Source organism: Panicum virgatum, chromosome 4N (genome assembly GCF_016808335.1).
Source record: "Panicum virgatum strain AP13 chromosome 4N, P.virgatum_v5, whole genome shotgun sequence".
Classification (NCBI taxonomy): Eukaryota; Viridiplantae; Streptophyta; class Magnoliopsida; order Poales; family Poaceae; genus Panicum; species Panicum virgatum.
The window spans coordinates 30,363,952-30,380,175 of NC_053148.1; the positions used below are offsets into that span (position 1 = coordinate 30,363,952).

General features: G+C 51.1%; 1 protein-coding gene and 1 pseudogene across 1 annotated transcript; both read right to left on the minus strand.

The window, feature by feature from the left end:
• Positions 1–2,455: 2,455 nt before the first annotated feature.
• On the minus strand, positions 2,456–6,821 carry LOC120670128 (annotated as a pseudogene).
• A 137-nt stretch (positions 6,822–6,958) lies between these two features.
• LOC120669296 lies at positions 6,959–9,086 on the minus strand. The gene is made up of 2 exons (XM_039949072.1): positions 7,604–9,086; positions 6,959–6,964 (listed from the first exon to the last, which is right to left on the minus strand). Exons 1-2 carry the CDS (start codon positions 8,117–8,119, stop codon positions 6,959–6,961), a joined length of 522 nt encoding a protein of 173 aa, XP_039805006.1. The 5' UTR covers positions 8,120–9,086.
• Positions 9,087–16,224: the final 7,138 nt, after the last annotated feature.

Below are 16,224 nucleotides of genomic sequence, written 5' to 3' on the forward strand. Positions count from 1 at the left end.
AACTCAGACCACGATGATTGTTTCAAACGCTTGGCCACTGATTGGGACCATCGTGCGGCTGGACCATCTAACTGATTCAAGGCTAGACGAACCCAGTAACTAGAATCAACAGAGTACATCTCGAAATAATCCTCACACCTAGAGATCCAGAGTTTGGGATTTTCACCATCGAATCGATGGAAATATAATTTGGGTAACTTGCCAAGCATGGGGTTGTCACGGGAAAAACCAGAGGAACCGTGTTTCGTGGAGGAGATGGGAGGGGGAAGGGGATGAGATAACGTACCCTTGACCGGGACGTGGGTGTGGATCAGCACGGATCCGAACCCCTCATCCTGGTAGTGATGTTCAGCGCGGTGCCCAGCGGGGCCATCGGCGTCGGTAGGAGCAGGTGAGCGCTCCGTCGCCGACTGCGGGGATGGGAAGATGGGAGGCTCCTGGACCACGCGCTCGCGGAGGGAACGGTCCCAGAAGCGGGTGACTTTGCCGAGCTAGAGCTTCACGTCGTCGACGGTGGCCTCGATGCGGGGACGCCATTCGTCGAACACCTGAGCCGCCTCCTCCAAGCGGTCAAGCCGGGCGCCCTGAGATTGCTCGATGTCGAGGAATCGGCGGTCCCACTTCTCGTCGTGCTCGGAGAAGCCCTTGCGGAGCTCGTCGGAGAACCGCTGCTGCATCTCGTCGAGGACGATCTTGACGGCGGGATCCATGGCGCCGTGGCGACGCTGAAAGCGAGTGAAGTGCTCGTGGGCCGGTAGGGAATCCAGTGCTCAAACCCGACCTACTATCCTAAGCGTTGCGAATTTGGGTGGTCGCCGACGCAGGAAGCGCTAACCGGCGATATGCAGGGTCGTCGCCGACTGGGAGTCGGGAGGCGAGGCTTGGACGCCGAGATCGGAGTGATGCACGGCGGCGCGGGAGAATCGGGCGAGCAGAACAGCGGGATGCCGAGGAACGGGCGAATCTGATACCAGAATGTTAGCAATCAAAGGGAACTGGAGGGGAAGGAAGAACGAAGCTAGAGCCAGATAGGAGCTCGGAGGACAGATTCCATTCGGAGTTCTGATTACATTTTTCATGGCGAGTTCTGTTCTCGTCTTGCCTCTTGTAGCCGCCGGCCACGGAATCACACACGCAACTCACGCACGCCACTTACACGGGCCGTTGCCACTCTGGGCCCGACACATGCACACTGGGAATCTTGGGCCGAGTAGATCGCCGAGGCCCAGGCGTAGAGGGGGATGTAGTCTTGCAGGTGGTGGTAACACACAACCTCAGTTTGGCTCCACAGTCCACTGCACTGCTGCATATGCTCCCTCTGCCTATTCCCTCCAACACCGCTGAGTGCCCACCGATCGATCACCACTGCTCCACGATCCACTTCTGTTTGTCTCGCATCCTGCTCTGCTGGGACTGGGATTGCTAGCTCCAACCACCGCACCACCTGTGAGTGACTGCTTGTTTAGATTATAGTAAATATAATGCGTACTTGTTTGGTCTAGTTCAGGAATCTTCTTGTTTACCGCAGTGATCCGGTTTCTGTAGAGACTCGGCGTTTAATTTGCACATGTGCTATATTATTCCACACCGTCGCTGTTGATGCTTAGCTGTCACCATGAGTCTGCAACAGCTAAACAAATTGCACTACTCCTATAGCTTACCGAGGTGATCCGGCCACTCTCAAACGCTCGGGTCGGCACATCTCCCACAATGCATATTGTCTGGATGGGCGGCCAAGCACAATGAAGGCACGGCACGGCTAGGCATAGCTAGCCAATCGTACCGTACGTGCCAATCCTGGCAAATGTCATCACTTTGTGGAACAATCTAGGCATCAACACTGTTTTTACAAGCGTAGTTAACAGATTGAGGAGGTGACCATGGCAGCAGACATGCTAAGGCTTTTTCCAACCATTCCCCTCATCCAACTCCCCCCAAACGTACTATTTACTATATTTTACTACCTCCCTCCAAAATATTCCTCCCCCTATAACTCCTCTCCAACCATTCCCTCCATATCTATTCCCCCTATATACTATCACTCATTAACTAACTATTTAATTAATGTTTTTGAATTTAAAAAAAATCATACAGTATTTGTACTGCCATAATACACATTATCATCGTGTTACGGGGCTCAAACGTGATTAATATCGCGAAGAAATGGTGTGATTAGATATATAGGGAGAGTTGAAACTCCCCCCATACGTGGGGGGAGATTCATCTCTCCCTCTGCATAGGGGGAGCTGTGGGGGGAGCCGTTGGAGCACTCGCTCCCCCCAAAGCCCCCCCCTACGTAGGGTGGGGGGCGGCTTAGGGTGAGCCGTTGGAGCTCGCCTAAGCGCAAAGAGAGTTGTAGTGAGAATCATACGTGAACCTGTGTCGCGACCGTCATTCTAGCCTTGAAGGATTTTTCTTTGGTTTCAACCACTTTGATACCTTTTACACCACCAGAAACTGCATAATTCCCGTGCAATGTAATTTTACTTTGTTTCGTATCAATCAATCAAATAGACGCTGGACAGAGAAAGTTTGCCATCTGAACTCTTTCCTTTTCATCTACTTCCTCATTAGCAGCATCACATATATAGGTCTTGCACCTTTTCTGAATCTAGACCAATCACACTAACCATCGCACTATTGGCAGCATCTGAAGCATCCAACACAGACAAGGGACATTAGAATTCAATGCACAAAATCAATCAAACGATCTCTTAGTGTTTATGTAGACTAACCTGCGTGCTTCTCCTCTTAGCTTGACAAGCTTCAGTCCGTCCTCAAAGCTGCATGTTGATATACGATGTGTAAGTATGCATATTTGGCACACTACAGTATCCAACCTATAGTCAACAAAATAAGCCTATTATGTATAGATGTTCACTCCATGTAGGACATGATTTGACCTGACAAATGAGTGCTTCTAAATGAACAAAAAGAATACCTAAGGCCGTGTTTAGATAGAACGCAAAATTTTTTTGCGATGGAATCTTGCTAATTTGAAGTACTAAATGAAGTCTATTTACAAAACTTTTTACATAGATGGGTTGTAAATCGCGAGACGAATCTAATGATGCTAATTAATCCATAATTAACGGATGGTTACTGTAGCATCACTGTTGCAAATCATGGATTAAGTAGTCTCATTAGATTCGGCTCGCGATTTACAGCCCATCCATGCAAAAAGTTTTGTAAATAGAATTTATTTAGTACTCCATGCATGTGTCAAAACATTCGATGTGATGTTTTTTGTGTGTTTACGGGATTTACGGATAAAAATCTAAACAGGGCCTAAAAGCACCAGCAAATGCAAGTGCAGTGTATTCTCCCAAGCTGAGACCACATGTAACATCAACAGAGTCGATCACATCTTTGCCTCCATCGCGTGCACGTAGTACCTCTACTGCTGCAAGGCTGGCAACATATGCAAAATGAACTTATCCAGCAAGCAGAACACAACACTTCACTGACAAGACTGCAAAAATACTATACTGCAAATGCATAATCGTAGGTAAATCTTGAGTCATACATATATGCGATATAGCTGATGCAAAAAAAAAATTTGCCAAATTAATTCTTTGGAATATCCAGCCTACTGCAAGCTTTAACGAAAATATTGCAGCTAAATAAGAGCAGCCTACTGCTGAAAATTTGTGTGGTCAAACCCGGGATTTCCAAGCCAGCCATATAGTGGATGCAAAGCCATAGTAGCAGTAGTGAAGGGCTGCATGAAAAATAAAATGTATTTACTTTATAATGGTTCAAGCGACTTTGGACTATGCAATCAACATACCTGACTGGTCACTGTTGAGGCAAGCTTTTCTTTTGGTCCATTGGTGCAAAGCAGGTCCAACAAATCATATCTGTATCAACATATAGATAGAAAAACATTAGCATGCGTGCTCATATTTCATTTTCTTCGAAGGCGAGCACCCATACAATTTGAAGTAGTACATCAAATGCAAGAGAGAACACCCCAAAAAGAGCTACATAGATACCATGAGAGACTTGAAGATACCCGAGTATGTCATTTGCCTGGCTAAACAGTTTGGCGGCGGCTGAACACTCTGAGCCTCTGCACCCATTCCTACAGTCTGGGCACCCTGAAATTGAAGGAATTCAGAAATAATGGAATAGACATGCCTCGAAGGCATTTATCTTGGAAAAGAGTAGCGACTTGTTTTTTTTCTTAGCTCAGAATCACGCATGCTGTAGATGCAAATTAAAGCAGCCCTTTAGGATCAAATTATAAATTAACAGGACCTCCTAAGAGCAACTCCAGTGGAGTGACTAAATTTGAGTGACTAAAACTCATTTTAGTCACCACTTTTCAAGTTCAGTCACCCAAAATATAATCTCTACTCCAGCAACACCGACTAAATAGATTAAAAAATAGTGGGCCTTACTTTTGGTAGCCTAAATAGAGGGTGACCAAATTGAGGGGATGAGAGCAACTCCAGTGGGGCTTCTAATTTGGGTGAGCAAATGCCTATTTAAAAGCCCACTTCTAAATTTTAGTCACTCAAATATAGACCTCCACTCCAGCAGGCTGAATATATTGAGGTTCCATTTTTCCAATGGACAACCGAGCCCCACCTGTCATTCTCCACGGTGACTCCGCACCTAGCGTGCCCTGCACCGCCGTGTCTGGGCTTCCGTGCCCGCGCCGCCGCCGACAAGGTTGGCCTCGCACCGGCCCGCGGGGTCCGGGGTGTGGACGTCGGCGTCGGTGTCCAGCTCGAAGTCGGCGTGGAAGGCGCAGTTGAGGAAGCTCTCGAGGTTCGGCCCGGGGCTGACGGGGCTGCGCAGGTGCGTGGACAGCACGCGCGCTAGGTTGCGCACGGCGGCGCGCGCGGTGGAGACGGCGCGGAGGAAGGCGTCGACAGGGTAGGCGGCAGCTGTGGGCGCGAGCTTGAGCTCCAGCTCGGCAACTGAGTGCTTCAGGCGCGTGATCTCCTCTAGCGCCTCGTCCCGCGTGCGCGTGACTACGGCGAGCCTCCGGGAGAGGTCGGCCGCGGCGAGGCACCACTGCTTGCTGTCCCCCGCATCGCCGGCCCCTCCCGAGGCCGACGTCGCGGACGGCGACGAGTGCGGGGTGGAGCGGCGCGTGAGGGAGACGAACAGCGAGTGGATGACAGCCCCGAGCGACGCCGGCGCGAGGGCGCGCTGCTTGAAGCGGCAGTCGGAGCAGGACACCGCCGCAGCAAGAAGCAGGCGCCGGCGGCTCCGCGGCGGATCTGGGTAGGAGGAGGACCTGAGGCGGGCTGTCCGACGGCGGCAGCTAGGGTGGCTGGCGGCGTGGCGTCTGCATGGGAGGGGCGACGGTGGCCGCGGCTAGAGCGGACGGCGGCGGGGCGGCGGCGGGGGCGGGGCTGGGGCGGCGGCAGCGTGCGGGGCGCTCGCCCAGTTGCCCTGGCGTGCGACGGATCCGGAACAAGTTTGTGAAAATGGAAAAAAAAGAAATTAGTGGGGCCCACAGTTGGCAGCCCAGATAGAGGGCCACCAAATTGGGGGGGGGAGTGGGGTGGGGGAGAAATTTGGAAGGCCTACCAAAATGGCAGCTCATTTGCTCTCCCTGCTGGAGATGAAATTTTTGCACTCACCGAGCAAATATGGAGATGGAAGTCCATTTAGTTACCCTGCTGTAGTTGCTCTGAGAGAGAAATTTAGTCACCCCCTCATTTTAGTCACCCAAGTAGGGGCCCTGCTAAAGATGGAAATTTGAGTAAAATGACTAAAATATGAGTTTATTCGCCGAAATAGAAGTCCTGCTGGAGTTGCTCTAACATAATATAATCATCACATTCCACTACTAGAAAACAAGCCTTAGGTCCACCCAAAAGTACCGGTAGCATAGGTACATCTCCATACCGGTACTTTTAGGGTGGATGAAATCTTTGAATGAGCCTTAGGTACCGGTTGATAACTTTTATATTAGTATCGGGTGGTACCACCAATCGGTATCTTTAGACGAGCTTTAGGTACCGGTTGGTGTTACCAACCGGTACTTTAGGCTCATCCATGGGTTACTTCAAAAGGGAAGCATCTAGTTCTCAATTAGAAGAACTATGTAGCTGAGATGGTAAAGGAGCAACGCGCAAGGCTAGAGGTCGTGAGTTCAAATCCCAGCCAAAGAGAATATTTTTTGTGAATTTTAGAGGCCTTAGGTACCGATTAATTTACCCGGTACAAAAGGCTCGAGCCTTTGATACAACTTTCGGGGTACCGGTTCAAAAAAACCGGTACCAAAGGGCACCTGCAACCGGTGATTTAAGGCATTTTAGTAGTGCTCAAACTTTAATCTTTGCGGACAAAATACGATCTACGGAAACTGAAGCGTGCAAAGTCCGAGTCTGAAGTAGTTACCAATGCCAAATTGCTTCTGATTCCTTTAACTTTCCATTCAGCTAGATGATATTATCTGTTTTACTTTCAAAGTTGAAACATGCCAAAAGAGCTCGCTCTGTCTCATTGTACCTGACCGGGGAAGAGAAAAGCGGTGGTGGGCTTGTAGTCGGCGAAGAGCGCGTCGCCCACCGCCACCTCCGACCCGAGTGACACCCTAGCCGATAAGTACCTAGATCTGGACGACAGCGCCACCCTCGCGGTAGCCGGCGCGGCAACCCGGCCCTGTGACCTTGCGAGCGGTGCCGGCGCGGAGGGCCTAAGGATGGCGAGCGTGGAGGCCATCGGGGAGCCCGGAACGAGGCCAAGACGGTGAGGCGGTAAGCGCTGGAGCGGCAAGCGTGAGGGGGCGAAGAGCATGAATGAGGCATCAGAGATCGCATGAACGTCTGTTCAGAAATGTCACATGCATACTCTACCTGGGAACAGGCCCGGTCCTGAGATTTTAGTGGCCCAGGGCGAAACTCAATTTGAGGCCCTTAATACAAATATATTCATGTCAAACACTTTTTAATACTAAGTATTAGATGCATATTTTCTAGACAACATAATGGTGCTAAATCTGTAAAAGAAATTAGTAATCAGAAACTAGCACAAAATCAAAGGGTACTAGATGAACGCAAGAAGAAATTTTTGCTGACTGTCTTTAAAAACTCGCACCTCAATGTATAGATTCTATTCCTGACCAATGTATAGTGAATTGAGATTATCAGTGGCCAGCTGCAACGAACATGTAATATATATAATGATATGTGGTCATCAATGATATCATAGCGAAAGGGTCTGTAGCCTAATAGTTGCAAGAGCCTCAGTAGCACCTGAGGTTCTGGGTCCAACGCCCCATGGGAGCGAATATTCAGTGGTAGACGACGTCTCAGTCTTTAAAGATGCTCATAGGGGTAGAGTTTTCGTGTGTTCATAGGGGTATGAGTGTGCGTGCATTGTTCTAAAAAAATTGATATCATAGATCTTGGTAATTGTTACGTGCAGGTAGGATATACCTAGCTAGCTACCTATTCGGTCGTACCTGATCGTCGATGGCTTGATCTTAGTAACTGCGGATTAGACACGTGAACATGCTTGCATGCGTTGAGTAACATGGCCATGTATTACTCATGATGTGTACTCTACGGAGTATACATGTACATGGTGGGGAGGGGCCCCTTGGATTCCGAGGCCCGGGGCGGGTGCAATGCTCGACCCCCTCAGGGCCGGGCCTGCCTGAGAATGTCCAGCCGTGCGGCTGCCACCGCCACCTGAGGTAGTCGCTGTCCGGCAGGCCATTCCTGTGGCTCCGGCCTCCCCGTGGCCGGCCAAACCCAGCTTGCCGCAGCAGCTCTGCGCACCGGCCAGGGAGGGAGAGGGAGGCCCGCCGCAGATGGTCGCACCGGCCAAGGAAGGGGGAGGGAGGAGGCCATGCTCCGTCACCTTCGGAGATGGCGTTCTGGATCTCGGCGCACTTGACGACGATGTTGTGGTCGTTGAGGTCCTCATCCTCCTCGATGAGGTAGTCGCCGTAGCCGTTTTTGCTGCCGCCCATGGCGGCCGCGGCCGGGGAGAGGTTCACCCGCGACACGAGCACCCACTGCATGACGGCGAAGGCGATGCCGATGACACCGGCGACAGGGATGCATACAGAAAACAGAGCAACCGAAGACTTGCGCGGGGATGACAGCGCGGTGAGGGAGGAGGGCCGCCGGCATCCGGCCGCCGCCATGGACTTGCTCGACGAGGTCGGAGGTCCGCAGGGATGCGGCTGCGAGCGCCATGGACCAACGCCGTCTCGCCAGGGCCGCCGGGCGCCGTGCCTCCGCCTCGCGGCGCGGCTGCGCAGCCTCGGTGGCAGCACGGCTGCCTGGCCCGGCGTCGGTCGCGGCGCGGTTGCGCGGCCTCGATCGCCGGCGAGGGAGGAGAACAGAGGGTCGGCAAGGGAGGAGAGGGGTCGCCGGATCCAGGGGCAAGGAGCAGGCCGGATGCCGCCGGGCCGCCGGATCTCGCGGAGACAGGTGCTCTCCGCCTGCTAGCCGCGCCGCAGATTCGCGCCACCCTCATCGGACCCGAGCGCCGCCAGCCCTCCCCCCTCCTCTCCCTTGCGCACGGCCGCTGGATCCAGGGCGAGGAACGACGCGGCTCGGGCGGCGCCCAGCCGAGCTGCAGCAGCCGCGGTGCCTGGCGGCGCCGCTCTGCCCGCGGTGGCCGGATCTTGTGCCCCGCAGCAGTTGAGCGGCGCGCGCCGGCAGAGGGCGAGCGGGTGGTCGAGCACTGCGCGCGGCCGCGGCCCCTGCTCCCTCCGCACGCCGGAAAGGAATTAAGAAAGAGGGAGAGGAGAACGAGAGCTTCACAAGCGCTGCAGTGGTGTGGAACTGACACATCTGAAAACGCAGTGTAAAAGGGAGACTACAGCGGCAGACACGGCAGGAAGTTTGCCGGGGTGCACGACGTGGTCATCATTGTCCGTCGGGCCATGGCCAGGGCAAGAAGCTTCACGGGTGCAGCAGCGAAGAAGGAGGAGGCCGCCAAAAAGCAGGGTGGCTCGTGCAGCAGCGTGTGAACGCTGGGACAACAGGGACGCAGTGGGAAATGAAGACCCAGCGTGTTGACAATGGGGAGGGCCGCCGGAAGCGCAGTGGAGCAAAGCACGCGCTGTACGGACCATTCGATGGCGAATTGGACTCTTGAGAAAAAATGCCGAGGTGGACACCTTGAGGCTGCGCGGTATGCCAGCCCTTTAATCTATAGAAATGTGGAGTTGTAATGGGCTGTTAATGGGCCTAGTCGTGCCTATGGCCAACAAATGTCATGCTTGGGCCGGCACTCAGGCCATGATGGCAGCCCAGGCACGGCCCGATATATCATGCTAATTGCCGCCCATTTTGCCATCTGTACTCTATTCTAACACGGGCAAAAAGCAAACATTCAAAATCAACACAAGATCGATCAATTGCTTGTTTAATAGTCACGCGAACATTCAGAACATGCAAGATACATGGTATGACGATGATGCACACTACTAAAACATGTAAGATCAAGTGCCCTCGTGAACGTGCAGTGTCCAAGCCGTTCGGCCCCATGCAAGCCAGCCAGCCAGCCTCCTCGCCGCTTGCGTCCCGCCATTACCAAGTAGAGGAGAAGCACCTGCAAGCCTAGGCCTAGATCACCGCTATGGTGTGGCAGCTCCCATTTCCAGGGCCGGCGGCAAGCCGTGTCTCCTCCAAGCCGCTATAAATGCCGACACCGCTGCGCTCCTCCTGAAGCTTCTTCCTCCCCTTTACAAGCAATCTTTGCTAATTAAGCTTTCTGGAGTTAATTAATCCAAAGGGTTTAGTAATAATCCTGCCCACCTGCCAGGGTAGGGAAGCTGCCTACAGAACCGAGCAATGTCCCCGATCAGCCGGGCCATTATAACGCCGCGACCGGCGCTCATGCCAGCCGCGCCCCTCCACAGGGTTGACGGGATAGCCCTTATCAGGTCACCCTCCACTGTCAGGCGTAGCCGCGAGGGTGCATGGAGCTAGCGGGCCCCACCCTATACTAAGTGGCAGGAGGGAACTAAGCGCCCAACCTCCAAAGGGGAGGCGGGCGACACAAGAGCCACAAGAGGCAGCGCCGTGGAGTGGGTGCACAAAACTCGGTGACAGGATGCAGTAGAGCATGATCGACCAAGGACCCCGGATAGGAGACATATAGCAGCACCGACCTCCTTCCAAGGACGACGAGTCTGGGGGAGGAAGCCTCTTTTCACACGCATTGTAGCCCAACCCACCGAGAGTATAAGGCAGAGGTGGGCCTTCACTCTCAGAGAGCCTTTTTCCTTGATTCATTTCGACACACGCACATGCCACTCTTGGAGTCCACCAAATTAACCCACATGTTTAAGATGCCACAAACTGTCCAATCGTCATTCGCTGCTTCACCATCATATCACCGCCATCCTGAGTTTGCCAGTTTCAGTTAGGATCATTCAATAGATTAACTAGGCTTCCAACTAAAGCTTACAATATGGCCTTGCCCACAACGTTATCGTCCAGCCTACTAATGCCCTCAAGCAGCCAAGGATTCGACAGTTACATGGATTGAGAAATTGATTTGGTTAGAAGTGTGAAACTTCATATGATGGATAAAAAAGTTTTTCAAGAACTGATTTCCTCGCTGCATAACAATCCGGTGATATCCAGCTATCGGCAAGCACAACGCTTGTGGGAAATGGCTTGTCGGGATTGGAAATAAGTTAATTCAGATCTATCGAATTGCATCCTGCTGCTTCATTATTAATAATGTCCAAGTTGAGCAATGAGCATAGGGAATCACTGTTTAATTACCTCCACGGATGAGCTTGAGAGTGCCAGCACAGATTAATATTGCCGCAAACATCCCCATAGCAGCAAGCTTGCCTCCATAGGACTCACTGACTAGGAACGGATGGCTTCTGTCGGTCGGTATGTCATACAAAGGCAAGCTCCTCGGCCATGTTCTTGGCCGCGTGCAAGACTGTCTTCTCTAGGGTATTCAGATAGTCTATGTTGCTGAATTCGATGCCCACAAGGTTGTCCGGCCCCCATCGTAGTCACAAATACATCAGCTCCGGAATAGCCATCATAGGAGAAGGAGGAAATTCAAAACTGGAAACAGAGGTCAACGTACAACAAAAATAATGTTTGCCTTCTCCCACCTTGTTAAGTTATGTGGGTTGAGGTTGATGTCAAGAGGCCCAATCTCTAGGAATTTTCCGTGCCCTATGCCCAACTATTCGAGATTAAGAACACACAAACGTGCTATTAAAAAATTTGTCCACGAGAAGATAGGGTTTTCCGAATTTCAAGCTTTTCAGTGATAAAAGATGTTGAATAAATAAGTACATACTGGACCATCTTGAAGCCAAATGATGGTTGGCCATGGTTTCATGGGCAATGACACACATAGCGGCTCCAAATCTGCCACCAGACATTGCATGCTTCAATAAAATGGTGAAGCCTAATGGAGAAGCGAGTTAGCATGGATGGAATGTACTTACAAATAAGATCAAAAGAGAGTCTGTTGTGTGCAGTGGGTTCCTCAGCTGGACTTCTATCTATGCGGAGCGTTTCATGATGTTTGTGGTTAAGGAGAAAATTAATGCTCCGCCACGAACATGGGTGAGGTTGTTGAGGCAGAAAACCACAGTGATACATCGGATCCCCATATATCTTACAAACAAACATCTGTGTCATACTATATTCTTCTTTAGATAATGCCAAGTTTTATGACTGCCCTAATGTTCTGTTAAGAGAAAAAAAGTGTCCTAAAATCTGATCTAAAAAGTTTCATAAAGTTTCATTTATTAAATATCCTCTAGAACATATATAAAGAATAGTTCTATTTTACAGTTTTATTGCTCCCAAATTTTACTTCAGTGGTAGTAATGGTGCACCACGCATCACTCTAATTCATGAACATGATTGGTGTAGAGTCCACATTGGACAGGCTTCAATGCCTCCCCATGGTGCGAACTTAACTATCCATCTAATTCGATCATTGGGCGGCAGACGTTAAGCAATTTTCAATTTCTTGTTCTGAGCTCAAGCTGTCTTCAAGAAAGAGATTTGAGCTTAGAATAAGAAATTACAAAAATAGCTTCTATCCAGTGATTGAATAGGATGGATAAGCTAAGTTCGGCCCATGGTGAGGCTATGAACCTGGTCTAGTGTGGACTCTACCCTGATCATGTTCGTGAATTAGAGTGATGCGTGGTGCACAAATATTACCACTAAAGTAAAATTTTGGAGCAACAAAACTACAATAATAATAGAATTATTCTTTATTGTATAGAGGGTATTAAATAAATAAAACTTTATGACTCTTTTAGGACACTCATTTTTCTTAACATAACACAGGGTACGTCCTTTAATATTAGGACCATCATAAAACCTGGCTTGATCTAAAGAAGAATATTTTATTACAATGATGTGCCTTTGTAAGATAGATGGAGATCTGACGTAAAACTATGGTTTTCGGCCTCATCCATGTTCATGGAGGGGCATTCCTTTCCTTGTTAACAACAAACATCATGAAGAGCTCGTCATAGATAGAAGTCTGGCCAAGTAACGTACTGCACAGAATAGACTCTCTTTTGATCTCATTTGTAAGTAAATTTCATCCATGGTAACTCACTTCTCCATTATGTTCATCGTTTTATAGATGCCCGCATATTCCGGTGGCACATTCGGAGCCCGTAGTGTATGTCATTGCCTATGAAACCATGGCCAACCATCATTTGCCTTCAAAGTGGGCCGGTATGTACTTGTGTATTCAATGTCACCCGTCATTGGAAAGCTTGAAATTCAGCCAACCCTATCCTCATTGGGAGAAATTTTTTAATATCAAGACAGTTGTGCATAAGGCATGACAACTTCCTCGACATTGTGCCTCTTGACGTATACCTCAACCCTAAGTAACTTGATGTGGTGGCAGAAGGCTGCCTTATTTTTATAGTATGTCAAGGTGACGTCAATTTCCATTTTTTCCATTTCTTCCTCCTAAAATTGGCTATTCCGGAGCTGATACATTTGTGATCATGATGGGGTAGGACAACCCTTCAGGCATAGAATGCAGCTACTTTGATGGCCTGAACGCCCTAGCTAAGATGGACTTACAGGCGGCAAAGGGCATGACTGAGGAGCTTGCCGTGCAGGAGTTAACAACCCTACATATCAGCCCTATGTTCCTAGTTGGTAAGTCATATAGAGGTAGGATTTCCGCTATGATTGGGGTCCGCAAGGGCCATCTGTATTGGCGTTCTCAAGCTCACGCTAGGAGGTAATTAAACACAGATTACCTGTACTCATTGCTCATAAGGCCATTATGAGTAAGGAAGCAGCTGAATGCAATTCAATTGATATGAATTAATTTGTTTTCATTCCGGACCGAACATTTCCCATAGGAATGGGCTTGGTGATTGTTGGATATCATCGGATGATTATGTGGTGAGGAAATAAGTCTTGAGAAACTTTTGAACCATCATATCAAGTTTGATAGTTCTAACCAAATCAGTTTCTCAATGTGTGTATCTGTCATATCCTTGGTTCCTGGAGGGCATTTCTAGCCTTGACGGCAACACCGTGGACAAGGCCCATCACGTAAGATTTAGCGGGAAGCCTAGTCGATCTACTGAATGATCATAACTGAAACTGGTATACCTTATGATGGCGGTGATGGAGAAGCAACAGATGCAACACGTGGGTTGATTTGCTTGATTGGATCGACTCCTATATAGTGGATGTGTCAGTGGCCACCAACTCTTAGCAACTTTTCCTGCCTGCAGCCAAGCGCCCAAGCTCCGTGGGTCCCCATGCTGACATGAAGCCGCTAGGCCAGTCAGCACCCTCCTATCCCACCTATGGCCGTGGCCCGTGGGTCCCCATGCGCCTCGGCGTGCTGAGCAGGATGAGCATGCTGCTGCTCACGCCAGCACTTGTCATCCCTCACCACAACCGCCTAGGCACCGTCCACATCCTGGCCAGGTTCCTTGTCCCTGCGTCGGGCACTCATGGCATGGAGGGGCGTCCTGGCCGCAGCCACTCTGATGCAATCCATCCCGTCCCCGCTGCGGCCACAATAGTACCGCATGTCCCTGAACGTGGTTGCCAAGGTGTCGCGCGTCCTCCCATGCCTCGGCACGACCGGCAGGCCGAGTGTGTAGCCACGCTGACACTGCACATCCTGGCTCCGGCAGCATAGCCTGGTTCCACTGGTCCAGCGCGACTAACAGGTCCTCGCTACGGCTACAATAGTGACATGGCTGCCAAGTTGCCATGCGTCCTCACGTGCATCAGCGCGACCTGTTGTGCTCAGCGAGCCAAAGCTACCCATCCCCTTCTACGTGCGGCCGGCGGACCAAGCATGCGGCTATGCTGGCGCCGCCCGCCCTTGGCTGCGGCATTGCGCCTATAGCTGGCCAACTGGGCCGAGCCCGTTGGGCCGGCACGGGCCCGGCCCAAGAAAGCACGGCACCAACCCGGTCCGGCCCGGGAGCATGCGGGCTAGTGCCGGGCCCGTGCCAGGCGCCGGGCCGTGCCTGGGCCTGTTGTCAGTCGAAACCCACCGGCGAGCAGCGACGGGCAACACGAAGAGCCGGGAGGTTGCTGGGGCGCTGGCAGGCACTGCTCCCTCGTCGACGGCCCGCAATTCCGTCACGCGCCCGGAGGTTTTGTTGAAAACCGGGCGTGCCACCTGACCTATACCCGATCAGGAGGGTGTAGACGTGCTCCGAACAGTTTCCTGCATATAAAGACACGTGTAAACGTAAGTCCGAGCCGTGGTCGGCTCCCCGGGACGACTCTTGCATTGGTTTTAAAGAGCCGATCGAGTCCCGGTGTCAGATTGGATCTGTAACCATCCAGGTGTCGACGAATAAAGCGAATAATTGTAAAGCTGCTTCAATTAAATCTAGCTAATCTAATCCACGATGGTAAAAGCTTCACTGCTAGATCGGAACATCCTACACATAACTAGGCCTAATGAACGTAACAGACAACTAGACCATAACCCAAAACAGAGGCCTAAGAACTAGCAAGAGCCGATTCCCGGAACAATCCCTATCAAGGTCAAGATAAAGCATCTACTACGCCACCGGATCGTCCAATCCGTTTGCAAGGCCTAACCTAGCAGATATTACGCCAACTCCTAAGATAAGAGCAAACCATAACAGATTAGATCTACTAAACATAAAAGAAGCAGAGTGTTGCTTCTGTGCGACTAATTCTATGCAACAAGAACTAGCATAAGATTGAAACGTGACAGCACAGAAACAACATGATATTCGTAGATGATAAGCAATGAAGCGTAATAGATCTACCAAAAGCCATGCTACGAACATCAGGATAACTAGTATTACTCGCCATAAAAAACGCTTCAGTACGAGTAATACCAAGGTAAGAGCAAGAACTACGCTGCCCTGATCGCAGGAAGCGATCAGGGCAGCATGGCACTTACTTGGATGAAACCCTAGGATTAGGGGTGGCGATGCGCCGAGAGTTGTTGTTGTGAGACGTGATGACGCTCTCTTTCATGAATAACAAAGGGTACATATTTATAGTCTGGAGACTTGGGAAACAATCTAAACTAATCTTGTCCCGATTGGACTCTATCTCTAACCTTAAACTAAATCTAAGGATACACGGCCAATGTGGCCCATATGCTCACGCAGGAGCCGATTTACAAGCCTTCTTTAGTCTTCTGCTTTAAGCCCATCTTGCTTTCGGCCCATAAATTAACCCTGTTAATTTATGGCGATAACAGGGCCGCGATCAAGGCCCGCGGCACTAGCACGGGCCCGGCCCGACAGAAGCGGTGGCACGGGGAGGCACGGCCTCGGCCCGTGAGGCACGGAGGCGGCCCGATGGGCACGCCGCAGCCTCCCCCCGCGCCCCCGTTGACCGTTGGATCGTCCCGTTGGGGAGGCGATCCGCCCGTTGGTGGCTGGGCTATATAAGCCCCGGCGCCGGCCGCCCTCCCTCCCAACCCTAACCCTGATTCATTTCCTCCCCCCGGCAGCCGCTCGCCTCGCCTCTCTTCTCGTCTCTGATCTCTCACCCTCTCGCCTCTCGGCCTCTCCCCTCGTCTTCCTGAGCTCCGGTGAGAGGCCGGGGCCTGGTGCCGGCACTAGCAGACGGCACGGCCTTGGAGACCCATCATCTCGATCTCGCACAGACCATGTAGCGTCCTCATCTCCTTGTCGTCCTCCTCGTCATCTCCGTCGCCATCGCCGCCGCCGGACTCTGGTGCTCCGGATCCGGATCTAGCATAAGTGAAACGAATCCTCTCCCTCTCGTTCACTCTTTCTCAGTC